A 17,948-nucleotide genomic window follows, 5' to 3' on the forward strand; every position below is an offset into this window, starting at 1 on the left:
GTGTGGCAAAGCGCGGACCAGAAGCATGGATGGGATCTGGGCTCTGGTTGTGTGGGCGGGAGTTGTGTGTTCGGCTGTGCCTGGTTCAACCCAAGACTCCTCCAGGTAAGAGAGACGTGGTCTTTTGATACAGCCCTAATACAATCTTAATCCATATATTGATGCAGTTTTTTTATTTCATGCTCCAACTTGTTTCACCGATCTATAACAAGCCATTCTTCCAATGTTCTACTAGCCCATTGTTTCTGATCACAAGTCCAGAGGTGGTGCATGCTGGGACACCCACTTCGCTGGCTATCACTGGCCTTGCTGACTTCCCTGGCAGGGTGACTGCTGAGATAGCACACGGCAACTCCAAAGTTGCCCAAACAGAGGACTTCCAAGGAGGTGATACTGCAGTGACGAGGAGGTTTTGGGTTAATTTGCAGAATCACTTTTGACTTTTTAGAGGGCTAAAGTATCCATTTTGTTTTTCAGGTTTGACCAGAGTCCTCACAGTCCCTGCTGTGAGTATGAATTGTGTTCTTTTCTTACCGATAAGAGAAAAATACTTGGACATGATTAAATTACCTGTTTAGCCTGATATCACATGTATGTGTCTAAACCTGCTGATACAATCGCTCCAGATTCTTGGATCTACAACTGCAAATTCCCCCTTAAGCTTGACGGTGAGGGTCTACAGAGAGGACGATCTCATTTTTACCAACACCACCACCCTCAGCTTCAGCCCCAGGAACGTCTCTACCTTCATTCAAACGGACAGATCACGCTACCAACCAGGCGACACCGTCAAAGTCAGAGTTGTGTCTGTACAGATGGATAAGCGTCCGTACAAAGGCAGAGTGGATATCTCTGTACAGGTAGGCCTCTGTCTTCTGTGTGAAAGAACGAAGCCAGAGGACTTGAATGAATCTTTAGCCGGGTATTGTGTGGCGGTGGGAGGTTTGACTGACATTCTTTTGTCACGCGCAGGATCCCAGAGGGAACGTCGTCGACAGGTGGGAGTCCACGGGGAACCTGGGCATTGTGTTGTGGGAATTCAGTCTATCCCAGACGATCCCAAATCCTCTTGGCCAGTGGGTGATCACAACCACAATGAATGTAGGGTTGTAATAAAGAAATGACTTCACTTTTGTGCAGCATGTTGCTTAAAATACTGCTCATTGAATTGAATAAGAAAAGGATCTTTCCATTCTACCTCCCATCATCTTCCCTACAGGGCGTCACTGATGCGAGAGCGTTCACTGTGGAGCATTACGGTAATAGACCTATCAGTTTAGTGCAATATCTCTTTTTTTCTACCATACCAGCAGAGGATGGCACTTTCAGTCGGTCGATCAAGACTATCTCAAGAACTATAGATGGATTGCCATGTCATTTTGGTACCGAGTCATGGTCCCCAGAGGATTAATCCTACTGTCTTTTCCTCTAGAAAAGTAGACCAGCGGTCTCCAGCCTTTTGTCCTCTGAGAGCTAATACCACAAAATGAAAGTAGCCAATAGCTACTTACAGCATAGAGTTAGTCATTTCTGTCTTCTTTTTATGGTCCTTTAATAACATTTCAGCCACCGCCAAAGGGCTTTTTTTGTGTTTCGTTAGGATGCGTTCCACTAACAGAAGCCTCTGTTGCTGCGTCAGCCTTTTTCATCAGTTTGTTAAACAGAGGCTGTTGTCTTTTAAGCGTCGTTTTCAGCTCCTTTATCTTCTTTGTTTGTAGAATGCAACTAGCCGGAAAGTCACGTGAAAAGTTGCTGTGGACTTTGGTGAAGTGGCGCTTAACGTTGACCTTTCACCGACTGAGACACACACAATTGTCATTCACAAAAAACAACCCTGTTACCCATTCCTCATGAAAATAGTAGATGTTTTTCCTCTTATTGGCTGGCTATTTTTTTTGCGGTCATCGCCTAATGTTACGGCGCCACCGATGTAACTAAACTTAAAAAGTAGTGTAACTGGCAAAAAATGATTGTGTGTCCAAGGGGGGGGGGGGGGGGGGGGGGGGGCATGTCTGTGACTTTGATAGAATAGAAATTTTAACAGGTTTACAAAGGTTTGTGGAGACCCCTGCTATACTCGTAGTCTTGTTTGTAAGTAAACTTACTTACTACCATTCCTGTTGCAGAGCATCCTCACTTTGAAGTGTTGCTCAAGACACCTTCACGGGTCCTCGTTGGAGAGGACATATCAGGATCAGTGAGAGCACTGTGAGTTCAATTAACTCGTGCAAATCCATAATATCCCATTTAAACATATGATGCAGTACTTTATATGTTTGTTCCCTCTAGGTACCCCAGTGGACGACCTGTACAGGGAACACTAACTGTCTCAGTCACTCTGGCGCCCGCTATGCCCAATACTGCATCGCCATTGGTGCAAACACAAACTAAATCGGTGAGGTCTTAGTGTAGCACATTTATGAAAGATAGTTTACAGTTAGTACAGTAAGTATCTCTGTACTAAACCGCATCGGCTGACTTTTGGCCGTTGTTTTTCAGATCTACGGGTCAACACAGTTTTTCTTCAGCAACGATCTGCTTCAAGGAATTGGCAGCAGCGTGCACGTTGCCGTCTGTGTTACTGACAACTCCACAAGTGAGATATATTTTGAAACTACGTTGGATTCAAGCATCCCAGTCGCACCTTCCAAACCATTCTGTTACATCATCTCTTGTCACCCAAGGATCTAAAGTGAACAAAACTGTTGAAGTCCGACGCATGAGGAACACATTCCAGCTTGCGTTCCATGATTCGCCACCGACACTGAAGCCGTCTCTACTCTTCGTCGCACAAGTGAGTGGATTATTATTATTCTGTTTATTCAACATCTATTTTTAAACTGATGTTCCCATTTCATTTCCTTCTCTGCGTCTCCTCCACAGCTGAGGATCTCTAGATATGACGGAATGCCACTCAGCGCTCGGGATCTGACTCAGTCTGCTGCGATTGAAGTCACTCAGAGAACATCCACGGTGAACGCTGAGCCTACAACTCTGACACTCCGAGTGCCGGAGGACGGGAACATCCACATTCAGTTCGAGTTACAGGATCAAGTAGGGATGCTTTTTATTCGGGTGAGTATTTTTGATTAACAGTACAAGGAATGTTGGTCCTCTGGGAGAAGCAGTTTCGTTGTATGTAATATGAGAAGTTTCAGTGTCGAAAGAAAATCACCCCAAGACCCATAAACTTAATAAGTAGAGTGTAAGCAAACTTCCTAAGATTATGAAACTATTTACTTTCTTAATTTTTTGAATTTTTTCTTCAAAACATCAGCAACACACATTGATAATGTATTTTATGAGGTTCAAATGATTACTTATGTTCATATTTTCTGTTTCTTGTGTTTACATTCAGGCAAGATTCCAATCCAGTGAGGAGACTCTGACGGTCGACAACAACCACATTTCTCCCAGCGGCTCCTACATTCAGATCTCCCCAATCGACACCTTACCGGCACAGGTAGCTCTTAACAAATATCTAGCACCAATGCGGTACGTCGGCAAAATAAATAACACAGCAAACATGCCGACAGTAGATGATGCTGATAATGCAACCGAGAGACATAACTCGCATGACGTGTTTAACTTTTCAGATTCGATTGCCTCTTCAGATAGATGTGAAGAGCACCTTTCAACCAACTGAGCTGCACTTTGTGGTATGTTTGGTCAGATAATATCACATCACGCAAATAAAAATAAAAAAGGAATTTCCTTTTCTGCAATAACGACATATTGCATGTCTAGATAAGGAACCTTAAAGACAGAGTGCTGTTAAGCTTGTCCAATGAGTTTGATCACATCTATCTCGGGTGTTTGGTTAATGGATAAGGGGTGGTGAAAACTTGATTGCTTAGGGTTAAAACCCAAACACTTTTGAGTTTGATGTAATCATTTTTCTTTCATGTTTTATTTGAGTATATATTGTTTTGCAAAAGAAAAGCCGTAAACAAGCGTGCGAACCAAGTGAGGTTTACATATCTTGGTCTATACCGACCTTAAATCTATCTATCTATAATCACAATGCTAAAATACTGTATGCTACACGGAATGATCATTACAGGAATGTCTGGACTTTCCTGTGCTTAGTGAAATATTGGAAGAAGTTTGTGGTTCGTGCAAAGAACAAATACTGTGTTTGTACTTCCAGGTGAGCTCTGGAGGTCAAGTGGTGGCCGCCGGGACAAAGACTTCCTCCTCTTTTTCTCTGACCCCAACAGTGTCCTGGTCCCCTGAGGCCTGCGTCACTGTCTACTGCATCCTCTCTGACGGAGAGGTCACCATGGACACGGCGCACATACCCATCAACCAACACAACTATGTAATTTCATCTTGTCGACGTGTTCTATCGTATTATTCTGATAGTTGCAGGATTCTGCCCGGTCGTGTCTGTGATACGTTGTGTGCTCGCTTTCCTCAGGGGTCTCTGAGCTGGAGCACCGAGAAAGCTCAGCCAGGTGAACAGGTGTCTCTCACCGTGACGGCTCTCGAACCGAGATCCCAGCTGGGAATTGTGGTGATGGGGGCGCATGGTGACGCTCCGCGGGCTGACCTCGACTTAAAAGTGGAGCAGGTGTGACGACCCGTTTTAATTTGCCAAAGCCCTAAAAGGTTTGAAAGTCTGATATCTTCAGACAAAAGAGCAAAACATCATCTCTGAAACTTAAACTCCTGTGAACCTTCAGAAAGTCACTTGTTTGGATACTGTCCGGTTTGCTTCATTTCTCTTCCCCCCCCCCCTCATTTCACAGTTTCATTGCAAAGCCCCCGTCTTCCCGGTCTCTTAATCTGTTGTAAACACTTCACACTTTTCCCAGTTAGATACTGTATGGCCATTCAGTGTGCGGCCACTAAACCGGTTCGTCTGGGTGTAAACCATCTGTCTGCTTTGTTAGGAGATGACTGCTGTTTCTATGAACTGGTAACTTTAGTGTGCTGGGTCCAGGACCTGAGGGTTACTGATGGATGCAAGGTGGAGGAAACAAAAGCTTCACCACAGTGGGCTGTCTTAAACTGACCTTTCCCCACCTCCAAAGCTCTGGCGCCCCGTATTGTGTCTGGTACAATAGATCAGTTTAACAAGCGAGCTCTCCTCGGGCATTTACAGAGTTTTACTCCTTATATCACCTGCTGAGACCTGACCTATATATTAGTGGCTGTTACACTAATGATGCATGATCTGATAGTGGACGTCTCAGTACAGGCTTTTCATGCCTGTACTCCAAAAACTGCTTTTAGCTGTAATATTAGCAGCTATTGTAACAGATTTACCCATTGTTATCATCTTCTTTGTATCTTTCACTCCACAGGAATGTAATATTAGGATGCTGACCAATGCCAGACTGTATCAGAAAAACAAGCCCGATGGACCCACAAATGGTATGATATTAAATAGTACACCGAGTCAACGTGATCCTTTTTAGAATAGCATCTACATTCCATTCGGAGTCCCTCTGGGGACCATTTAGGATTTGTCCCACAATTTCCACTGGATTTTATCTTCATCTTTCCGCTACTTGTACAGTACTGATCTCTTCTCTCTCTTCTTGTTAAGACGGAGATGACCTAATGGTAGAGAAGTACTGGAGCCATTGGATGGATGCCACTGAATCCTTGCTGTGGCTCGACACTAGTGTCAGGTGAGTGCTGAGAGGGACATATGCTGGTGATTCAAATGAGTGCTCAATAAATTCAGTGTTGCGCTTTTCTCTGTCACTTCTATCAGTATTCAAACGTGGATAAGTGAGAAAATAACAGTGCCAGATGGCGTTACGTCTTTGAGAGCTTTTGCACTGGTGATGTCAGACAACCTGGGTCTGGGCTTCACTCCTGTGCCACAAGAGGTAACTAAATATTCACTATAGCCTCTATATATCAGTGATGTTTCTCAAATATGGAGTTTGTATTTCCCACAAATCTAATTGCTTCCTTTTTGCAAGGAAAGGAAAAGGGCCTGGAGACATGGGGAGAGATTTGATTTTCAGTCTTTCCCTTTGGTGGCACTCTAAGAACATCCTATGCTGTCTTGTAAACAAACTAAAAAGTATTTGCGCCGTAAAGAATTGCAGCTTTAACAATGTTCAAGGTTGTAAGCCCTGTTCCATAACTTTTAATATCCGCTGTTAACAATGTTAGCCGAAGTTGCTTTTGAATTGGTTTATGTTCTCTCGTTCACAGCTCACCGTGTCCAAAGATTTTTCCTTGTCTCTGGATGTCCCATCGTACCTCATCAGGGGAGAGGAGATTGTGCTGGAGGTGAACATCATCAACCATTTAGAGCATGACGTAGAGGTATGGAGGACTACATTTGTGGAATATTCTGGCTAAAATAAGACTGGTAAATCGTCTGAACTGGAAAATATGACTTTACTCCCTCACTGATGATTTATTTGTACCTTCCACTAATCACTAGTCATTTGTGGCACACAGAAGATGGTACATTGTTTTAAAAGACGTTCCTCTCAACAGGTAATCGTGCTGCTAGCACAGAGTGAGGCCTTTGAGTTTGTTTTGGCAGACAGAGGGGACGCCTCGGTGGTAAATGCCCGAAAACTCACCATGCGGAGTCATGCGGCTGCTTCAGCGCTGTTCCCTATAAGGCCCGCGGGTCTGGGCGAGATGGAAATATCTGTGGATGCCGTATCCGCGGAGGCCTCAGACAGCCTTGTTTGGAGAGTGCTTGTGAAGGTGTGGTATGATGGAGAAAAAAAAAAGTGTTTTCAGAAATGTAACGTGCTGCGTGGCATGCGATTCATCCTATAAATAACTTCCATGTTCCCGAAGCCTGAGGGAGTTGAACAGTCCTTCTCGAAGACTCTGTTCCTGGAGATGGCCCCGTTGAAATACAACAGTTCCAGATCCATCTCCTTCTCCTTTCCACCAGATGTGGTAGCGGGCAGCCAGAGGGCCTATGTGGCAGTGGTTGGTACGTCCACGATCTTGTCCTCCCTATTGTGCGAGTGGCAGTTCCATTTTTTTGCGCTCTTCTTGTTTACTTGAAGTCAATTAGGCATGCATAATATGTGCCCGCATTGTCCTTTGTGAATAGATGATGATTTTGGGTATATGTCCTGAAAACATTTTGGGTGCTGAATGTTGAAGAATGGTGAATGATGGACATCAAACAGGAATGTTTACGGCGGGCAGATTCCGAGCAGCTGTCCGGCTGTTGGACTTGGCTCCTTCCAGGTTGAGGGATGTTGGGATTTTGTCATGGTAGAAAGGAAAGCCTCTATATTTTCCTCAGTTGGAGCCCAATGTGTGGTTTCTGTGCTTGTTGTGATAGTGAGCATTACTAAAACATCAAGCAAACATGCAGGATGAGGTTTGTTGTCTACTGTGTAACTTTCTACTTGTGATGGTCTTCATTAGCTTCTTCTCCATTCCTCCGTACCTTGTAACTTTAAGATTTCCTAAATCGTAGTATGTAGTGTGGTAAAGCTGGGAAACGTTATAATAATTCCCAGTACAGACACTTTCTGTGCCCTTTTTAGGTCTGTTAAGACTGAAAGCTATTCATGAATATGTGCAACAGTTAAATCTCTCCTCCTTCCCTCATGTACTGCTTTACACAGGTGATATCTTGGCCTTGTCCATCAGAAACTTGGATTCGCTGGTTCAGTTGCCCGTTGGCTGCGGGGAGCAGAACATGATCCACTTTGCTCCATGTATTTATGTAATCCAGTACCTGGAAAGTTCAGTTGAGGGCAATAAAGAGATCAGGAGCAGGGCTCTGGGCTACATGATGGAAGGTAAGCAGCCCTGAGTCAATGTACTGTATACAGTTTTAATCTATGAGTAAAGTTAATTCATGTGCTCCTCAGATGCAATAGGGCATCTTGTGAGCGACGCTTTATTGGATTCAATTTGAAACTTGTTCTATTTTCTGCTGTAAGGATATCAAAAACAACTGTCCTACCAACGAGATGATGGCTCATTCAGCGCTTTCGGAGCCAGCGACACCTCTGGCAGCACATGGTAGGTCACCGGTGGAATGGTTTTTTCACTGGTTTAAAAAAGGACTCTAACGGTCCTTCTCCTCTCTGTGGTTTCCAGGTTGACAGCCTTCGTGCTGAGGTGCTTCCTCCAGGCTCAGTCATACATGCAGGTAGACCAGAGTGTCCTGACCAGAGCCATGACTTGGCTCTTGAGCCACCAGGGGCCCCAGGGTGAGTTCAGAGAGGTGGGCAGGTTGATCTCCACGGAAATACAGGGAGGACTGGATGGTGGTTCAGTGGGACTCACTGCCTATGTACTGATGGCACTGCTGGAGGACGACAGCTACGTGGTGAGTTATGGGGAACTTGTGTATTTTAATAAGTTACGTTATGGGATTAAAAATGTAGTATACATAATGTAGTATAAAAAAGTGTATATCATATGTTTGGCAAAGAAGTCAGTTGATAGTAGTGGTGCAACGGCTCATAAAACTCTTGTCTGGTTTGTCTGTGTGAAGGACAAGTACCCAGGGAATGTGTCCCTGGCTCAGACGTACCTGGAGAGCAAAGTGTCCAGTGGAGCGGTGGTCAGTAACTACAGCCTGTGTCTGGTGGCCTACGCTTTAGCTCTGACCAATAGTCCTGTGGCGGACACTGCCCTGGATGAGCTCAGCAGGAGAGCTGACTACAGAGGTAATTTAGCAGTTTATTTCATGTTCAGGAATATGCAAAAGTCACATATCTACTTCAATACCTTCTTATAATTATTATTATTATTGTTGATAATGCAGTGAAAATGCCATGATATGGATGATACGTTGGACTACATTACTATTTGATAAATATTTTAGGAGCGCCTTGATGCGAATTTAAAGTCAAATCTCAGATTAGACTTTGCAGTTCATAACTGCTTGATCAGCACATTCATTGTGGCTAAAAAACAAAGGTTGCTTTCAATTAGCAATGTAAAGAGACGTTGTATGGGGATGACTAAGTCAGAGAGGAGTTTGCAAATGTTTTCTACCACCAATGATTAAAGAAATATTCTGCAGGCCGAAATATAAAAAGTGTTGCTTTAGCAACCCTGAAATACTAATTGTTGATTTACAGGCTGCAACCATAAAAAATTACTTGTGGCTCCTATGTCTTTGGGCAATTTGTAGGTAGTTACTGTATTGTGCCAACATCTGGCCAAGTGCTAGAATTTGTGAGTGGGTGAGATTGTGCAGCACATAAATCTAATTCCGTAAGTTTCGATTTTGTTCCAAAGATGGAGTCAGGATGTGGGGATCCTCGGCTGGCCTGGAGTCACATGACTGGCAGACGCGCTCAGCACAGATCGAGATGGCCTCTTATGTGCTGCTGGCTCTTTATTGGCGCGGCAGCTTGGTGGAGGCCATTGAAATCTTGAAATGGTTAAGCGAGCAAAGAAACCATTTAGGAGGCTACGGGACCACACAGGTGACACCACGCCCGCTGTTGTTGCTCGAGAAACTGAAATGTAGCTATATAGCTGGAAATAGAATTAAGACCCGTTTGTTCAAATACACATTAAACTGGCAGAACATTTTCTTTCTCAGGACACAGTGGTTGCCCTCCAGGCTCTGGCTGTTTACGCTGCCTTCAGCGGTGCCAACGCCATCGAACTCCGACTCAACATATCCGCCCCGGCGTCTTCATTCGTGTCACTTTTTACCATCAACTCCACCAACTATCTGACGTATATGCGCCAAGAGGTAATGGACCTGGGTGGAATCCTGTGCTCGTAGCGTGCTTGATATATTGAATAATTTATGTGATAGTGTATTTAGTGTACCATGTGACTATACTGTTGTCATCCTGGGCTTTCTTTGTTTGCCTTCTTTTACTTTATGTTTCTTAGATCAATTCTGACAAAGATCTGAACTTAAATATATACATGGAGGGAAGAGGATTTGCAATATTTCAGGTACAGTAAGACAATGTTAGATTAGTTTGGAGCTTTAGTATGAATCGTGCGAAAAACAATCCATTTTTTAAGGAAAATGTAACACCACAACCTCCCATAATGCAGGCATGTTTCCATACTTCAGACATCAACATTAAACTGGTTTAACAACTGTAGCATGACCAGAATAAATTGAACACATGCAGCTGTGCATGGTGGCTTCACCCAGCACAACGTACTGCATTGTATGTGCTAAACCAAAACAGCCAAATGCAAATGTAGCATGATCATGGACTCCCAGCAATTAACATCTGGAACGCATACTGTAGCTTGAAGTCCTTTAGTGTCTCCGGATCAGATCTCTCACAGGAGGACTTTGGTGAGAGGTTAATCTTTTCATTATGCTCAATATTACAAACCACCAAATCCTGTTTATACTTCCATGATTCAATACTTTATTGTTGGAACAAATACAGAGATGCAATCTTTATTTCATCTTTGCTTTATGGAATGGAGAGATTCCTACAACGATACTGTTATTGTGACGTTGAGGCAATTTAATCATCTCCACTACTGACTCGTATATTAGCAGTAAATTTAATCTCTTCGCCACTAAATCTAAGTTTTTTACATTTTTAAACATCTCCATGAATCCATCCAGATGAATATCTTTTACAACTTGGACACCAAAGCTTTTTCACAGAACCTGCAGCACGCCAAAGACGAGGAGGCTTTCTCATTAAGTGTTGATGTTACTGAGGAAATAGACAACAGTCACATGCTGTTAACTATATGCACGGGGTAAGTACTACAACACAGATGGTTGGTCAAATATGCCTGCATTTATGACTTCATTCATATTTTGTGAATGTCATGCATGTCAAATATCCTGCAAGACAAGGGACTATAACCATGTACATCTTCCTTGTCCTCTCTAGGTTAAAGGACAATCAGGTGATATCTCATACGGGCATGGTTATACTGGACGTGGGCATGCTCAGTGGTTTCAGTCTCTCTCCTGGAGCAGCTGGCCTTACTGATCTTATCAGAAATGTGGAGATACTTCCTGAGAAAGTCAGCCTCTACCTAGATTCAGTAAGTGTTTCACCATGTGCTCATTTCACGGTCAGGCATGAAATGTTGAGGACGGCCACATTGTAATTGTACTTTGTCAAACCAGAACAATCTTATTGGTCGTGTTAAATCGTCACGGTTGGAGCTCACGAATAGAACTGTTTGACTAACCCGAATCAGATCTCTTTGGTTTTTTTGGCCTCTTTGTGAATTATTCAATTGATTATAAAGCCGTCAAACCCATTACATGTAATTTGTGTGTCATTTTCAAATGACAACTCCTCAGGTCATTAAAAGCCCCACACCCAAAGAGCAAACCCTGAGAACAGCTGCAGTAAGGGTTCGCAACAGGCGGCGACTTCCGGTCCTGAAAAATTAAGCTCATGCGGAAGTGCCTTAACCTTGTATTATTTCTACTGGCCAGCAGGGGGCGACTCACTCATCTGGCTGCAAAAAGAAGTCAGATTGTATAGAAGTCTATGAGAAAATGACCCTACTTCTCACTTAATTTATTATCTACGTACACATTGTAAACATGAGTTTATGGTCCCAATCGCTAGATTCAAGTCTTCTTCAATACAGCATGATGTACATTTAGTATATCATGGTCCCATTTAGAGTAAAATACACAATAAAGCAGGGTATGCTTTAGGGCGTGGCTACCTTGTGATTGACAGGTTGCTACCACGGCATTGTCCGGTGTGGGAGGTGTCCGTGTTTACGTTTTGGAACTTAAACTCTAAAAAACAAGATGACTACAGCAAAAATGCTGATCTCAAGGCTTCAAAACAGTAGTTCACAAACCAATGGGTGACGTCACAGTGAATATCAATTTCTTATATACAGTCTATGGTCTGCAAAGAACCACACTTTTCTTGTTCAGTACATTTTAAAGTGTAATTGAGGAGGAGAATATGAGGGCTGCTGTATTAGGCTTCCCTAACTTAAAAGAAAAAAATGATGAATAAGGTAATTAAATGTTGTATTGTGTAGTATTGTGTCTTCATGTCGAGACATTCACTTTTCTGGTCCCATTTGCAGCTGAACAAGTCAGAGGTTTGCATCAGACTTCCAGTTATCAGAGGTTACAAAGTGGCTCGCGTACAGGATGCTGTGGTGCGGGCTTACGACTACTATGAACCCAGTGAGTACAGTTACAGTTAATTAAATTCTGCTCCGTCTCATGTTGGACTGAGAAAAGTCAAGACCACTAAAACATACTAGCAAGCATGACTTTTCAGTGACATACACACGGTACCATGTACTGACTATCATACGATTATTTACCCCCATCTCACAGCGAGAAAGGCAACACGAACATACAACTCCGACATCCTGCACAACATGAATCTGTGCTCCTTCTGTGGTGAGAACTGTGATCGCTGTCGGCCTGGAGTCACCATCACCGTGAACTCCCCTCAGTCGTCTCGCTCTGTAAGCAGCGCCACCTGCAGCTTCATCGGCCTATTTCTTGGAGCCACTGCTTCTTTTATTGTCGTCTAATTGGAATGAATTATAGCTAAGATACAATCAGACATAATTATATAATATTAGCATGTATGTTAATATGCACTGGATGCAATCAAATGTTTTTTTTTAAATACAAGTTATTTCTTGACGAGTGATTGTAATATTTAGAGGCCTGTTTGCATGCAGCTCTTTTGCTTAGTGCACACGACTTCTACGGTTTATGAAGTGTTTTGTATTATTTCTTGACATAATGTGAATGAGAAATGACTGTCTTTGGAAACCTATCAGTCAAATTGAACTCATGTACTTGTATTTTGGTTCAATGGAAAACAAATAAAAGAATTTCTCTACTTGGGGTCATGAAAGCTGCCGTCCTCCAGTATGGTTTCATGTGTTGACTGGAATGAAAGCTTCAACAAAAGAACTCATGTTCAGCTGGCAACAGAACAAATGGAAATGTACCACATGTGTCCTGGTGTCACCACCTCAGAAAATGCAGACATGTTAAACTGCCGGAAGTCATACAAAAATCTAAAATAAGATTTAGTCGACAGGCTTGCTCTGCTTTACCGGCTTTAATGGGTTTTTACTCGTGCTGATATGCAACAGTCCTGCGTGAGTGAACCAGACCTAACTGAGTTAGGGTTAGGGGTCAGGGGTCAGGGTTAAATATGGCACAAAGGAAGAAAATGCCCCCTTCAGATCATTTGGAGCGATGTGAAATTGACCATTCCCCTCTGCCACATCACGAAACATTGAGCCAAAGGAATGCAGACTGATCTGGAAGGCACACATGTAAGTCATCACCAGATAGTAATCAGGCCTGACGCTGCTCACGTATCATGAATGTTATTTCAAAGCTTTTCAGCCTACTGTGTTCACTCCATGGGATATTTCATTTTTTACAACATAAACATTTCACACCATGTCCACATGACCAAGATCAGTAATCAATCATTTGAACGTGGAAGGGAGGTTTGTTTTGTCGCTAAATCTGACCTTTGACCTCTGACCTCTTTGTAGGTCAGCGTCACTCTCACCTAACTGTCTATTTTTAAAGAAAAGAATATGTTGTGTTGGTGTCTGTTTCTTATCTGCAAGATGTTTTATAATGCTCATTGGGCAAAGCAACTTCCCTCAGAGGGCAATAACGCAGACATGGAATGAAGTTGAGGATATAAGTTGTTACACTAAAAGTACTTCAGAAAAAAATACTTTTAAACCCTTAACTTTTGGCTTCATTTGAACGTAGTAAATCGTTACAACTTGTGAGATTATCTCCCACGATTGCTTCCCTTGCTTTAGTCCTTCAAATTAAACCTTTAAAATGAAGTGAATCCATCAGTAAAGATATCTGACCACAGCACTGTGGCATGAAAAAAGACAGATCCTGTTCTTTTAGTAAATACAGTGAAGTTTGGATATCCCAAATTTTGACCATATGTGACCACACTGTCCTGCGCTTATTCTCTGTACTCACATGTGTTCCCGTTATAAGACTTCACCTTATAGAACCATGTTGCTCTAACTGAAACTACACACCGGGAGCTCACAGGAGATTTATGCATCTTCATAAAAAGGGGAACACTTTCAAAAAAATCATGAGTAGATAGCAACTACGCTGCCACAGTGTACCCAACGCATAAATAAATGAATTCCATACAGTCCCCATAATAATGAACACCGTTTGTAACGTCTCTTGGCAATTTCCTCAAGCTTTGTTCCACAAAATAAACCCTGAGAGGTTGTAGTACCGGTCACACCAACACTAGATGGCAGTCTTGCTCTCATAATAGCCACAGTTTCAAAGCATAGGTGCGAGCCATTATGAAGTGATACTATCACAAACAGGAAACCCTTTTGGCCGGCACACTTTCCTGCCTGGGATTTAATGATAACTTTGCTGTTACCACTAAATACAACAAGTGGGTGTGATACCAGGCATAATATTTACTCCACCATAGTGTTGATGCATTTCAGCAGAGTGCATGTCATGTTCGAAATAATTAAGCAAGGTCCCATCGTGTCCTGTATGCAGTCTGAGAACCAAACTGCCTGTAAATGTGTGTGTGGGATAACGCTAACACACGTAAAGGCCACGACAAATGACCCTTACTCACCGGGGCCGTGTTGTGGAGCGTAGGGGCATTCACTGGTCATGATGTCATGTGTCTACTATGTGTCTACTATGTCAGAGGGTTGACAACTGCCGAATGCGGTGGCCTTAACTGACAGAGAGCTCAGTTAAGTGCAGTGGAGGTATTAGGACTTGATGATGAGTTGAGGGGAGCTCTATCTTAGCAAAAAGATGTATGGGAGAGAGAGAAAAAGAGACTTACGTCATTTGTCTTTCCCCACTTTGTTATCTAGTTATGAAGAGCAACGGGAGATTAAAAGGAAGAAAATGTAATATCCCCCAACGTGAAAGATTTTGCAGGAACCGCTTCACTATCTCTGCAGACGTTCCTGGAGCTTCGGGTTGGGGATCATACCATGCCCGAGAAATAATACTGAGCTCTAAATAGATCAGGCCCATTGAGTCTGATGACGTTTATCAATATTTCCCCCACGTCAATGGCAAATAATGTTGGCAGCGTGGTAAACAAAGTGAAGGAGACGTTTATTTATGAGCTGATCTTGTCCGGGTGAGAGCTTGTAGAGGAACATGCGAAATGTTGTCGTTGGACTCGCTGTGACAGAGGGCAAGATGGAGTGGGAGTGTTTGGTCCAAATATGTAATTCACCTTGACAGCAGGCGTCGCGGATGAATCTTCAAAAGTGGACGTGTTGACGTGCTGAGAGGAATCTGTCTCGTGTTGAACGGATTTGATCAAACGCACTCATCAAAGAGGAGAAGTCGGTTGACAGCGCTGCATATATATAAGTGTAATGCCCTCGTTGCTTTCAAACCGCAGTTATTTTGTGCAAGACTTTGTGGCTGGGAAGCATTTCCCGGCAATGCTTAATTTTAGAGCAACATCTATGCCAAAAACATAGATACTAAATGGCTCCCTGTGGCCCCCGGCTCCAGATGACATCAGTAGGAAAGAATCGCCATTTCAACAAACAACCACATCATATGGAAACCCAACGTTGTGTCGGGACAGAAATCGGGGGGGGGGGGGGGGGGGGGGGTTGCAGCAACAACAAAGATGAATCGAAAGGAAAACACCCAACTCCCTGGCGATGCTACCTAAACGACTGCGATTCGGGGAAGAGGGTGATGCATTTGTTTGGCAAGGCAAAGTCCCTTTGAGCTTCCATCCCACCCAGAGTGAGCGTGTGTTTGCACAACCCCCAGGCGACCCTGCTCAGGCCGGCCCAGACGGATGAATCCATCACAGACAGAGGGGACTCCAGAGGAACAAAGCAGGGCTGACGCTCCACTCAGTCATGATCTTATCACTGTGGGCTGATGCTCTCAGGTAGAGATGACCCCAAAGAAGAGGTGTCTGGTTCATTCTTCGTCATCGCCAGAAGATTATGTTTGGGTTATTAGTGTCTGTCGGGCCAAATGTCTGCCTATGTGAGTCACTTTCCTTTCATGTATCAACAGGTCAACTTCATGTGTTTATGTCTGGTATGAGCTGCTACGAGCCCAATGAGACATAATACAAACAAGAATCCAGAATTATAAACTACGTATCGTGGCCCTGCAGGGATACCGCTTCAACTTCAGTCACAGATCTGTTCATAAAATGTGTAAGTGAAAAGAATTATGAAAATGCACATTTGCTGTATTGATGTCCAATGTCAGGCGATTGGTCAAACCACCACTTTGGAACCACTTTGATGCTCTGACTTTTTCTTCCAGTGCATCAATGAGGTTGACGTTTGTGAGTTAGATGTCTATTGCGCATGCTGCATGAAATTTGGTCCAACCATTCATCTCTTCCTCACAGATTTCACAGCAACTTCGAATGACCATTTCCACCCCTTTCCAGCCCCACTGATGTTTCAGTGCAACAGAATGAATCGGTTTTCATTGCGGTCAAAGGTCATCATTGGGCAGAAAGGCTTCAACGGTGCCACCTTTTGGAGTGTGATTGATTGATTGATTCCGTCTGGCTCAAGGTGGTTTCTTGACTCCCCGCTTCTGGGCTCCATTTATCCAGGCCTCGCACTTGGCATCACCCGGTGAGTCACTTCAGACTCTGGGGTTCTGTTAAATCTTTGTGAGAATGAATGATTCACACTACAGACTAAACTAACCGGTACACACACACACACACACACACACACACACACACACACACACACACACAGAGGGAGAAAACACACCAAATTCCGCGATGACTTCTCTCACTGAGGTGCTCTCCTAGTTTTCCACTCACTTTTCACCGGGGTCAGTTTCGCTGCCCCAGATTCAGCTGTCACACATTTCCTCAACCTCATGGGCCAATTAGAGTAATCAGAAACAGGTGGGAATAGGATTATACCACTGCTCCTGTATGTGCAAATGTATTTGTACTATACGCAGACATAAGACAGAGACAAAGAAGAAGACGGTTTATGTGTGCGGAGGGCGGAGGGGGGGGTTATGAAAGCACCACGTGTTTGTTTGCACAGACATGTCTGGCTGATATGGGATTATTATGCATCTAGTTCCTGCAGTCTGATTAGGACCCAAACACTGTCTTAAAGCGTCCGAATCCACTGCTTTGATTACTCCACATGGAGGAAACGCACAGGACGTGCAGTTCAACACGTGTGACGTGAGGGTTCATGCAGTAGCAGGGTACACGGGACTGCTGAATGGAGGGGTGCTGGGAAAATAAACGCTCCCGCTCCGTTATTCCACTGACGTATGGCTCGATGATAACGAGCACTTAAACGGTGGACCTGCTGGAAGTACTCGAGCCACAGTTGAGATGGAGTGTGCCGAGTAAGACGTGGGCTTTCGTGTCTCGTCGGCTGTAAGCGGGTCATTAATGGCGTTTCATCCGACGAGTCAACACTTTACAATGTGCAATAAATCACTGAGTTGACGTAGAGGTCATTATGTGTGTGGAGCGAGTGTGAGTTAACAGGGCGGTGCAGATTTGTCCATTTGATTCAAATTATCCCCCCAGAACTTCCTGGTGTACTGTAAGAAATCCATATAATTCCATATATCCATACTGACTCTTTTGAACAGGCTTACCTTTCCTGAAGAAACACACTACATACTCAAAACCTACTCAGAATTAGTTTTTATAGTATTGGTACACAAACAGTGTCAGTGCCCTGACCTCTGCAGTGATCAATCTGAAAAACTACAGACAGAATTTTTAAAAAGATATTTTCTTTCAGACTTATTTGAAAAAGAAAATAATTTTGATTGTACAGGATGCCACAAAAGTTTGTGCATTATCTTTTAAAGTTGTGCAACGGATTCTTATAGTGGAAAATGGACCATAAATCATATAAAAATAACTACACATCAAGATGACTTTACCGAAAGCTTTAAAAACTCTCTCTCTCTTTCTCTCTCTCTCTCTCTCGTTGTCTAAACATGTCACAGTTTAAAGACTTTTACAGGAGGGCAGATGGTATAAAAC

The 17,948-nt window shown here is 43.4% G+C and overlaps 1 protein-coding gene across 1 annotated transcript; it reads left to right on the forward strand.

Annotated features, from left to right (window-relative positions):
• Positions 1-25: 25 nt before the first annotated feature.
• On the forward strand, positions 26-12,441 carry LOC142968678 (CD109 antigen-like). The gene is made up of 32 exons (XM_076108657.1): positions 26-105; positions 236-387; positions 478-506; positions 627-860; positions 973-1,101; positions 1,220-1,259; positions 2,127-2,208; positions 2,290-2,395; positions 2,500-2,596; positions 2,685-2,794; positions 2,884-3,075; positions 3,359-3,463; positions 3,597-3,659; positions 4,151-4,321; positions 4,421-4,573; positions 5,310-5,379; positions 5,555-5,639; positions 5,726-5,843; positions 6,178-6,291; positions 6,469-6,687; positions 6,784-6,925; positions 7,575-7,751; positions 7,896-7,977; positions 8,056-8,287; positions 8,456-8,630; positions 9,208-9,398; positions 9,518-9,673; positions 9,820-9,885; positions 10,526-10,665; positions 10,803-10,959; positions 11,980-12,082; positions 12,239-12,441. Exons 1-32 carry the CDS (start codon positions 26-28, stop codon positions 12,439-12,441), a joined length of 4,173 nt encoding a protein of 1,390 aa, XP_075964772.1.
• Positions 12,442-17,948: the final 5,507 nt, after the last annotated feature.

Source organism: Anarhichas minor, unplaced genomic scaffold, assembly GCF_050575085.1.
Source record: "Anarhichas minor isolate MPS153535 unplaced genomic scaffold, ASM5057508v1 ptg000040l, whole genome shotgun sequence".
Lineage (NCBI taxonomy): Eukaryota > Metazoa > Chordata > Actinopteri > Perciformes > Anarhichadidae > Anarhichas > Anarhichas minor.